The sequence below is a fragment of the Bombina bombina genome, chromosome 2, assembly GCF_027579735.1.
Source record: "Bombina bombina isolate aBomBom1 chromosome 2, aBomBom1.pri, whole genome shotgun sequence".
Lineage (NCBI taxonomy): Eukaryota > Metazoa > Chordata > Amphibia > Anura > Bombinatoridae > Bombina > Bombina bombina.
Window position 1 is genome coordinate 473,181,761 of NC_069500.1, and position 12,131 is coordinate 473,193,891.

General features: G+C 37.4%; 1 protein-coding gene across 1 annotated transcript in view; it reads left to right on the forward strand.

The window, feature by feature from the left end:
- Positions 1-12,131, forward strand: part of MMAB (metabolism of cobalamin associated B) — an 88,970-nt gene that overhangs the window by 21,911 nt on the left and 54,928 nt on the right. The window contains exons 7-8 of the mRNA XM_053699832.1: positions 10,796-10,860; positions 11,128-11,187. Of these exons, the coding sequence (XP_053555807.1) occupies positions 10,796-10,860; positions 11,128-11,187 (125 nt within the window). The remainder of the gene's footprint in view (positions 1-10,795; positions 10,861-11,127; positions 11,188-12,131) is intronic.

Here is a 12,131-nt window from a genome sequence, read left to right on the forward strand (position 1 = left end):
ATCGTCTGGAATGCAGGTACAGATAAAAGTAAGTATTATGCTTACCAAATAGTATGGCACTGTGCTGTGACCAGTGCAAAAAAGCAGGCTAGCACTTGACAGTGGCTAGTACACTGTGGAAGCCAGGTTCCAAAGGCACTTGTCCTGGTTGCAACTCTGTGAATATCTCCTGTTGGCTGGACTTCAGGTGCTGCAAAGGTGTAATCTTTTATGTGTTGTTCCGTTGGTATTAGATGAACCACAACACAGACAACTTCAAATAAAAATGACTTTTAATACTTATGACGCGTTTCTCAACCTCCAGGGGTTGTTTCATCAGATAAAAAAGTGAATGTCATCATTACCAATTGTTAGCAATTTATACACATTTGTATATCAAAAAAGGAAGTTGTCATCAGATGTGTGATCCAATAGAAAAACATTTGTGTGCATTCAGCTGTGGAGCCTACACAGGATCCCAGCTGTTACAATTTAAAAATTAGACTGATTAACAAGGTTCGAATAGAATGTGTGTATATGTAGGAATCTGAACTTTTAACCTGTTGGTTGCCAAATGAAAAAATAAAAAAAGTGAATGAAGCAATCTTATCACCTTGTATTCACTACAAATAGTTGCATATATAACCTCACTAAATATTTTGGTGTAATAGGCACTGTTTCAGTTCAGTTCTAAAATTTTGAATAAAAATGAAAGAGATTTCCTAAAAGTACAAAATCCCAGTATTGCCCACTATTATCATCTACCCAAAATCCACAAAAACAAAACAAATCCCCCAGGACGTCCAATCATTGCTGGAATTGGAAACTTAACCTATAATTTATCATTTTTCATAGACAAATATTTGCAAAAACATGTAGTCACTTTACCATCATACATTAAAGACAGTACTCACTTACTACAACATTTACAAAAAATCCATATTAACAATAGAAATCTATCTTGGATCACTTGTGATGTCAGCTCCTTATATTCAAACATTTCGCACGATTTAGGTCTATTAGCCATTTCACACTACCTCCATAAGGATATCTATTTGCCTAGGACACAATGTGATTACATTTTAGAGAGTATTTTGTTTATTTTACAGCACAATTATTTTATATATCAAGACAATTTTTACTTACAGATTAAAGGAACGGCCATGGGGACCAGGTTCGCCCCCAGTTTTGCAAACCTATTTATGGGTTTCTTTGAAGAAAAATATATCTACTCGGCAGACTTTGGGGCGAACCTGGTCTTCTATGGCCGTTATATAGATGATTTGATTTTCCTATGGGAAGGAGATCTATCTTTGGCAAAAAATTTCATTGAACATCTTAATTGTAATAACATGGGCCTTAAATTCACGGCCAATATCCAGACACAAAATATTGAATATCTAGATCTCATCCTTAGTATAGATGAACATAATATTACATCTAAGACATATTTCAAAGATGTCGACAGTAATAGCTTTTTAAATTATCACAGCAATCATCACAGGAATTGGATACATAATGTACCCTACAGTCAATTTCGCAGGATGAGACGAAATTGCAGCGATTTTGATACTTTTTTGCAACAAAGTCAAATATTATACAATAGGTTCATTGAAAAGGAATACCCCCCTATTTTATTAGACAGGGCCCTGGAAAGAGCGAGAAACCTAAACAGAGAGGATATCCTATCAGATAGAAAAATCAATAAAACAGATACACCTTTTGGTGAGAAAGATACCTTTTTCATAACACAATACAATTCTGATTTTCATAAAATACAACACATAGTAAAGAAACATTGGTATATAATGCAAAGGGACCCCATACTCAAACATTTGGTAAAAGAAACACCCAAAATCATATACAGAAGAGCGCCTACTCTTAGAAACCAGCTAGCTCCCAGTAAGAAAGTGAAACATAAATTTTCCAATAGAACACTACAAAACCCCAACCAAAACAAAGGATTATTTGGTCTTCGGGGTATATACAAATGCGGCAAAACAGGATGTGGCTCTTGCAAAATTATCAAATCAGGAATTAAAAACTTTAAATCTACAACCACTGGCGAGTGTTTCCAAATTCCCATTTTTTTCAACTGTAATTCATCTTTTACCGTTTACCTTATGGAGTGTTTATGCGGGCTTCAGTATGTAGGCCGCACCTCCAGAAAACTGAGAAACAGATGGGGTGAACATCACAGCAACTGTAAAAATTCCAGAAAAAATAAAATCAAACACAGTATACCGAATCATTGTTTAAACAAACACAATGGAAATCCATACATTTTCAAATACATTCCCATTGATTTCATTCCTAAGAGTCCTGATTACAACAGACTTACCAGACTCAGACAGCGTGAAACATACTGGATCTATCGATTGAAGACCCTTCATCCACAAGGGTTGAATGCCAACCTGGATCTAGCAGCCTTCAATTGATAGATATCAACAGCCGTCATATATATTTATTTTGTCAGATACAGAATATCCATACATTCTGTAACATCTACATCTATTTATTTTGTCAGATACAGAATATCCATACATTCTGTAACATCTACAAGCCAGACACACTAGGGTAAAAAACAATGCTTTCAGATGGTAATATCATTGTCCTCACTTTGATCTCATCCACCAAATGTGAGAAGAGTGAAACTAGGTACCAATTAATAAGTTTTCTATTTTTCTATATTAAACACCATATTTCACCAATGAAACTTCAGACACGGTCCATTTATTAACCATTATTTATATTTTACACACATCATACACCCAAAGAGAGATATTCATTTCTTCACTTTTTGACATTTCCTGAACAAACACATGAACATTTTATTACAAGCCTGTGTACATTGACATATGCACATAGTTATTTCACAAGGGGCAGGGGGGGATCTTACAATATGTGTACATGGGTATGCATGTATATAGACTTTTCTGCTCATTGAACAGTTTATTTTGTGTATATGCATCCCCATGTACAAACACATCATCTTTTTTACATCTTTTAATGTTCACTTTAACAAAATATTTCATTGAGTTTAAATATACATTAACTCATTATAACTAATCACCTCGGGGCTATACAAATAGCCATTTTAAATATAATTTTTTTATATTTTTTTCAATTTTCAGATTCACAATGCAAACAACAAGCTAGAAGTTCAGACTCCTATTTAGATGCTGACTATCTAATGAACCATGTCTTTTTCACACATACACATCTCTTCCATTTTTATGAATAATTTTAAATATATATTATTCACAAGTATTGTGTTCATCACAATAAATTAACTTGTGTGTTTATACAATAATTATTGATGAAAACAAAGTGACAATCCATACAATCATTTTCTTATATATAAAAACTTAATAACATAATTCTCCAACCTTCACATGCACAATACAAACAATAGGTTTGTAATTCAGACTTCCATTCAGATTCTCATTATATACTTTTTAATGAATTATTTTATTTTCCACGTACACACTTTTTCTCTCTCCTGATACTATTATTATTTTTAAATATCCTTTCTGTAAATCCAAAGAAACAGTGCCTATTACACCAAAATATTTAGTGAGGTTATATATGCAACTATTTGTAGTGAATACAAGGTGATAAGATTGCTTCATTCACTTTTTTTATTTTTTCATTTGGCAACCAACAGGTTAAAAGTTCAGATTCCTACATATACACACATTCTATTCGAACCTTGTTAATCAGTCTAATTTTTAAATTGTAACAGCTGGGATCCTGTGTAGGCTCCACAGCTGAATGCACACAAATGTTTTTCTATTGGATCACACATCTGATGACAACTTCCTTTTTTAATATACAAATGTGTATAAATTGCTAACAATTGGTAATGATGACATTCACTTTTTTATCTGATGAAACAACCCCTGGAGGTTGAGAAACGCGTCATAAGTATTAAAAGTCATTTTTATTTGAAGTTGTCTGTGTTGTGGTTCATCTAATACCAACGGAACAACACATAAAAGATTACACCTTTGCAGCACCTGAAGTCCAGCCAACAGGAGATATTCACAGAGTTGCAACCAGGACAAGTGCCTTTGGAACCTGGCTTCCACAGTGTACTAGCCACTGTCAAGTGCTAGCCTGCTTTTTTGCACTGGTCACAGCACAGTGCCATACTATTTGGTAAGCATAATACTTACTTTGAAATATTATGTTGAAGCTACTAAAATTTCAGGAAGACTTCTAGTCTATTTGTTATCTTTTCTGGTTCTAGGGAAGGTCAGAAGGCTTCTGCCATTACCTTGGCATCTTGGTTAAAGCTTTTGATTCATCATGCTTATTTGGAGTTGGGTCAGGCCCCGCCTCAGAGAATTACAGCTCATTCTACTAGATCAGTCTCCACTTTGTGGGCTTTTAAGAATGAAGCTTCAGCTGATCAGATTGGCAAAGCAACAACTTGGTCTTCTTTGCATACATTTACTAAATTCTACCGTTTTTGATGTATTTTTTTTCTCTGAAGCAGTTTTTGGTAGGAAAGTTCTTCAGGCAGATTCCTCTGCTTATGTTTGAGTTTTTTCTTTTCATTTATGAGAATAAACTTATTTTTGGTTGTGGATTAATTTTTTTCAGCTGAAAATGGCTGCTATTATTTGTATCCCTCCTTCTCTAGTGACTCTTCTGTGGAGTTTCATATCTTGGGTATTACTATCCCATACGTCACTAGCTCATGGACTCTTGCCAATTATATGAAAGAAAACATAATTTATGTAAGAACTTACCAGATAAATTAATTTCTTTCATATTGGCAAGAGTCCATGAGACCCATTTTTATGGTGGTTATGATTTTTTGTATAAAGCACAATTATTTCCAAATTCCTTTGTTGATGCTTTTTACTCCTTTCTTTATCACCCCACTACTTATCCTAAAGCACAAAAGGGTGCATACTGTGTGTAACTTTTCTTGGTTCCTCAATTAAAAAAAAAAAATGTTTCCATGCTGACACTTGGCTATTCGTTAAACTGAATTGTGGGTGTGGTGAGGGGTGTATTTGTGGGCATTTTGGGGTTTGGGAAACTTTGCCCCTCCTGGTGGGATTGTATATCCCATACGTCACTAGCTCATGGACTCTTGCCAATATGAAATAAATGGATTTATCAGGTACGTTCTTACATAAATTATGTTTTTAAGCGCGGACTAGATCTTTTTTTTTTTCCCTAACCTTAGCTGGTTATTTACCATTGCATATAGATATATTTTTATGTTAGATTGAAGTCCAGGCTTACTTTAAGAGGCCCCTTGCATTGGTGGAGAGTTAACAAGGATAAATATCCCCCCACTTGGCAAAACCCTACTTATGCATCTCAGGCTCCTCAACACCATCTGAGTGCCTCTTCTCTGCTGCAGGCAATATAGCTTGCATAAAGAGAGCCAGCCGCAGCCAGGAGCATGTGGTCATGTCATTTTTTGCATTTCAATGCAAAGTTTGAGAGAGTGAATAACAGAATCTTATAAACGGTGATAGTCTACCTCTTTCTAGTTCTACCTCTTTTGAAACAGTTCATGGTTTGTTTGTTTTTTTGTTTTTTGCTTGATTATAAAATTGTGTTCTGCATGTTTAAAAATTGAACAAACAGGGGGGGCGGAGTCAACCGGCAAAGAGACCAGACACGTTTTGAAGGAGCTCCCGGCTGCTATAGTTAAAAATAAGGGTTATTTTACAAATATGAACCTCAGCTTTTTACTTAACGACTCATCTCATCTCCAATATCATTGATACCCGTGGAGAGGCTGACCCGGGGTTGTGCAACTGTCTTAGGGCCTGGAATGGCGGATCAGAAATCGGATACTCTTGAACTAGAAGCCCTCACACCAGAAAGCAGTGGCCTGTTTGATTCACATATGCAAACCGGAACTCCACACAGGAGCTCAGGGTATACTACAGCGGCTGCCGAGTTATTGACCAGTGCCCTACACAGCAAGACGCTCATGCAGACTGGAGACTGTTCGGTTGATCCCCGGACAGAGATGAAGAAGGTGAGGCTGGACCCTATCGTCCATGTAAAGTCAGACATGATTCTCATCGGGCATATAGTGTGGAGCGTTGACAGAGGGAATCAGGCTGTGACAGAGATTTCAGAAGCTAAACTCACCCCTGGACATATATTGCATCATTTAGACTGGCGATTTGGAGTGGGATAAACTTTTATGAGGACTACTATACCGCTACTATACTGAGAAGCCTTAATGGACGTACTGTGTATTAGAAACTACCTGGACTCTACAGTAATCTGTCTTTCAGCGGACTTATGAGAAGCTATCTTGAGGTGTTATATTTGTGTATCGCACAGACCGCACTTCTACAGCCCCACCCAACACAGTTTTTCCATAATTCCCCCTTTTTTTTTTTTTTTTTTTTTTTTCTTCTTTTTTTTTTTTTTAGTTAATCACAATCCAGTATGAGCGACCCTATAGGGAGTTACTATATATAAATCATTCAACTACAAATATAGGTATTATTTTGTTTAATAGGTTTACCTCCATAGTGTACTATATTGATAAACCCACTATGTTTTTGCCCAATTAAACTATATTACAGTTTTTACTTTTATATTGCTAGAATTTGGTGTATGGAGATAGGTGGGAGGGGTGCTGTTGGCGGCCGAGATGGCGCCTCTCTCAGGTAAGGGACTTCATAGCTAAACTCTATGAATACTTCTCTCCTTTATCCCTCGACACGAGAACCATTTTCTATACATAAATATCTAGAATGGGTTTATCTTTGTCATATTTGTGATTGTCCCTATGACATAGGTTATATAGTTTTGCAGGGTCTGGTGAAAATGAAAACTCATTTTTGTACTTAAGGGGGTTTACCACCACTATATTATCTGTCCTGCTTCTAAAGTTAATAATTACAATGTATGCAAACAGAATTAGACTTGGTTTCTATATATTCTTTATGCAGCTACTAAGTGTGCCATGGTTATATTTCTCTCCGTGTAAATATCATTAAGGTTATACAGTTCTTTAGGGTTCATGAGTGACTCTCGTAAAAATATAAAAATGAGGTTCATTAATAAGATCCATCAGTGGTCTCCTAGGTTTATTTGTACTATGACAAGCTCTGTTTCCCCCGTTATATAGCTTACTGGCTAAGTATAGGGACACAGATCCCATATGCAAATCCCTACATTATGTTTAAGTGTGACTACTCATTGAAACTATTGATATATCCCCCCGTACCCTTTAAAAGTTAAATGAGGTATTTTTCTATAGGCTCTATTCCCAAGTTATGGCACCTAAATAAGCAAAGCAAATGCTGTGGTAAAAATGTTGTAATATATCCTATAGGAGGTTTGAGATGCAATTACTGCTATATTTAATTCTGTGATTGTATTAATTTTGTGCTTGTTCTGTTGATCTGGTTGTTAAAGGGACATAATACTCATATGCTAAATCACTTGAAACTGATGCAGTATAACTGTAAAAAGCTGACAGGAAAATATCACCTGAGCATCTCTATGTAAAAAAGGAAGATATTTTACCTCACAATTTCCTCAGCTCAGCAGAGTAAGTTCTGTGTAAAAAGTTATACTCAGCTGCTCCCAGCTGCAGGTAAAAAAATTAAAAAAAATGAAGAAATGAACAGCAGCCAATCAGCATCAGCAGTGCTGAGGTCATGAACTCTTACTGTGATCTCATGAGATTTGACTTAACTCTCATGAGATTTCATAGTAAGCTTCCTTTACCTGATTGGTGAAATAATATGAGAGTGCACGATGCTAGTCCCTTCAGATGTCCCAGGACAAACACACAAAAATGCTGCTTAGAAATCCTTTACAATGGGAGGTGGCTACTGAGGAACTTTTGAGGTAAAATATCTTTCTTTTTTACATAGAGATGTTCAGGTGATATTTTCTAATCAGCTTTTTACAGCTATGCTGCATCACTTTCAAGTGTTTAAACATTTGGGTATTATGGCCCTTTAATAGATGATTCTTGTTTGCTAAACTCTTATGTACATGACTCTTGGGAACGAGGGAATTTATTTTATCACTTTTTTATTTTATTTTTTATTTTATTTTTTAAACCAATTTTTTTATTGAGGAAAAAACAAAACAAATGTGAACAGATCATGTAAAGAAAACAGTACAGCAAACATTTGAGAATGTAAGAATAATGATAGTCCTCATTTTTCAGCCCCTAAGAACACTAGTAAAGGCCACTCTTGTCTGTGATCTCGGTAAAAGTCCAGGGGTTTATATTGAGTATGTAACTTAAGTGAAACTAAAAATAAATAATAGTGAGGATGATTGGTTTTTGATGAAGTATAAGCATGACTGGAGTTATATCTGACAGGACCCCATAGAGAGATTATCATAGAGGATTATGGGGGGGAATTATGCCTATATTAAGGAGCAGAATTATTTTCTAAAAACATAAAACAAAGTGATTATAATCTGTGGAATCACAACCGTGTCTCTTATGATTAAATACTCTGCAGAAGACTGTAACCAGGACGTAACACTGTCTAATGAGAAGGGGAGGGGGGAGCAAGGCTCTGAATATAGCTGAGGGTTTGATGCTAAAACTTACCACTTCCCCTCATGGCTAATAAGCAATGACGGCTCATATCTATAATTATATGTAGAAGTCCTCAACCGCGGCCGCGCGCAGGGCTCTGAGACATGTGTACAGCCTGGTTGCCAATAACATGAATAAGGCATTGTTTGTCATTCAAACAATAAAGCTTACGTCCCCTCTTGCTGCCATAATGTCTGAGAGAAATATTAACAAAGTGTTCAGATTGTGTTCCCTGGTATTACAACAGCAGTCTCTGCATATTATACCCATATGTTGCATAAGTGCGTACACAGAACCACCCCTTAACCTAATAACTTTGCCAAATGAAAATATTAAAACAGCAAGCATTAAACAAACAGATAAACTCGTGAACATATCTTATACTAGGTTAAATAATATGACAGGTTAGTATTTTTCTTTCAGCAGACCCCTCAACCCGTATCGAAGCTCATGGATATCTTATTCAGCACCGCCAAAGTGCGAGGGGAGTGCTGTGTACTATTGTAATTGAGAAGGAGTCTTCCAGACGCATATTTAATTGATCCGGTGGTTATCAGTCTCTCACCCGATAATTTTATGCCCCCGCCGGTCGCCTGGTATGCAGAGTGTGAGAGAGTCAATGAGACTATGTCTCCAGCGACCTGCAGAGAGGGAGTGCAAGTGTTTTTTCCCAAGATAGTCAGCCTGGCCGCATAGTGCGGTGGTGGATCTTCCAGATAAGGCAGGTTAGTGAACAGGGAGATCGGGTAACCGGGTATTTGACATTTTAGATTGGTCTGATAATTGCGAGAGGTGCTCACAGCATTAGCGATTGGCTGAGGGTTATATGTGTAAGGGGGCTCCTTGTTTGAAATGGGCTGCAGACATTGATAATCCTCATCAAGCAGGCCACCGGAGCTTTCTTTATTATAGGCAGAATGTGGAGTTCCGACACTAGTTGCAGCACCTGGACTAGGGCATTGTTTTATTTTCAGCTCCGCTGATATAGTTGTAGGCTCCTCCATCCGGAGCCCCGTATCCTTCTCTGCTAAGTGTAGCCGACCCATCAGATAGTCGTAAGGTGCAGACTCTATGAGCCTGTGCATAAGGGATGCAAGTTTTGCCGGAATGTCCTCCCAAAGCATTATGCAGTTCTCTCCCGCCATATATTATTTCTGCACCCTTCCTGAGGGCCCGTCAGAATAGGATGCTGTTAAATAACTTGTCAGCTCTCAGTCCAGCTAGTGGTATGGATCGTAGAGACTCAGTAAGCCAGGTTGCTCTGACAGCACTGATCACCCGGCTCTACCCGGGGGGGAGGTGATTGCCTAGGAGTAGTAGGCCGCCGCCATAGGCCTTTAAGTTCCGATCTGAACCTCCAGTATCATGAAAACAGCCAGAAATAGGAAGATATAGAGCCACAATAGTCAGTACTGTGGGGTTTTGATATGATATGTTCTTATTCTTGCTGAATATAGATAATAACCGGCGGGTTATTAAAGATTCCTCTGAAGCCCACAGAAAATGCGTCTTATCCAGAACACAGCTCGGACACGCCCCCCCCCCCCCCCCCGAGGGAATTTATTTTATATGTAACATGTTTGCAATAACCTCAATAAAAATTTATTTAAAAAAAAATAAAAAATAAAAATTGAACAAACAGTTCTGTTAATGTAAAGTTTTAGTCTGAAGTTTATATTTATAACACTCAGTATGTGGAATTTATTTTAAATATAGGATTTTTTTTTTTTTTTTTTAATCCGATTGATCTAGATTGATCAGGCTGCAGTGTCCGACAAATAGGAACTGCCTTGTTTTGTCCCGCTATTTCCTTGTTGTGGACTCTCAGCTTGAGTTTAAATCCCACACGTCAAGGTTAAAGTCCTCCCTTTCGGGATAATGAGTCCACAGGCCCGCCCATTTAATTTTTCTTTTTGGGCGACTTCTAATTTGCACCTCTAAACCCCACTTTTGTCTTTCCTATCTGTCTCCTCATTCTTCTCTGCTTGGCTATACGTTAAACTGAGTAGTGGTGGGAGGGATTAAAATCTTGCTGTGGGTTCTTTGCCTCCTCCTAGTGGCGGGAATTATGTCTCACTCATCAAGGTTTTTCTGTGGACTCTCATCATCCCGAAAGAAAATAATTTATCAGGTAAACATAAATTTTGTTTTTTTATTGAATAGCTCAGTGCTTGATGCTTTTGTGTGCTATGAATATTACTTTTACTTTAACATACTAAGGTACTAAATACCTGCTGTCTTGTCTTCTTGCAGTCAGGCGGTAAAACCAGTGCTGCTCTTCATGTTGCTCGAGGGGTGTGTCGCAGGGCAGAAAGGATGTAAGGAACTCCTCAATTGCTAAGTATTTGTTCACAACACTACAGAACTGGTTGCATGCCTCAACATAATACAAATGGTTAGTTATTATCTCATATGTCCTTATATTAATTTTATCATAAGAATCACATATGGACACTTAGTATTTTGTTTGAGGAAACAAATAGATTTGTGTTTTTGTATACACTTTTGTTTTTAAATAAAGTTATTGAAACTTGCCTAAAGTTATAAAACTGATAAAACAGCACCTATTAACATTCTGTCCTCAGTGTGTTCAAGATCATACAGACCGGAGAGGCCGATCCAAATACTGGAAAATATTTGAACAGGTAAATGCTGCTCAGTCTGCTAGAAAATTTCTTGTTTCCATTTTAAAGCATTTTATATGTTCACTTGTAAATACTAATTTCAAAACTTTCATGCATTTTCTCAACATTACCTATTTTTTAAACCTACTATAATTTAAGGCTGTGACACACTGCAAGCGGATCGACGCGCAGCGTGTAGATGCGGCTGTGCGAGCTCAGTGTGTCCTGCCTTTTCATCTGTAAGCACTCTGCTTCTCCAGGTTGCGTAGCTGAGCGCTCAGAGATGAAATATTTGATCTTCAGAAGCGATGCAGAGGGAAGCAGCTGCTTCGCCTCGCACCGCATCCCTTGCAGTGTGTCACAGCCTTTAGTATAAAGATCATGCTGTAAATTCTTATTGTAATACTTTCCACTAGAGTCCACAAGCCATTACTCCTGGAATTTAACTTCCCCCCACTAGGAGGCAAAGATTCCCAAAGCTCTAAGAGCACTTAATCCCTCCCATTTCTCTGGTATTCTAGTCTTTTGAATTGAGGTGCTCCAGATTCTTCCTTGAAAATAAGAGAGTTGCTACTGGGAGACCAGAGGGAGATTGGAGTAGTGGGCAGTAACACAATTACACCATGTTATGAGTTAGACACAAGCCTGACACAGGTATCACAAGGATTGTTCCCTTAGCCTCCTCCTGTTGGGTCATCGTTAAATAGATCCCCTGCTGTGATGTACACAGCACTAGATGGGCTCTTTTCAAGAAGCATCCTTTTCTGAAGTTACTGCATATGAAGTAAGTGCAGCCATTTTTTTGCACTCACATAGCCCACAGGCTATTAATAGGTACCCCAACTTTGAGATTAATCATAGCCAGGGGACATACATATGTATAAAAATGTTCTCGCAAACTTGGCCTACAATAACAAGGATCCCAAATTAATAAAACCAGACATTATTCCAAACTTGATAAAACC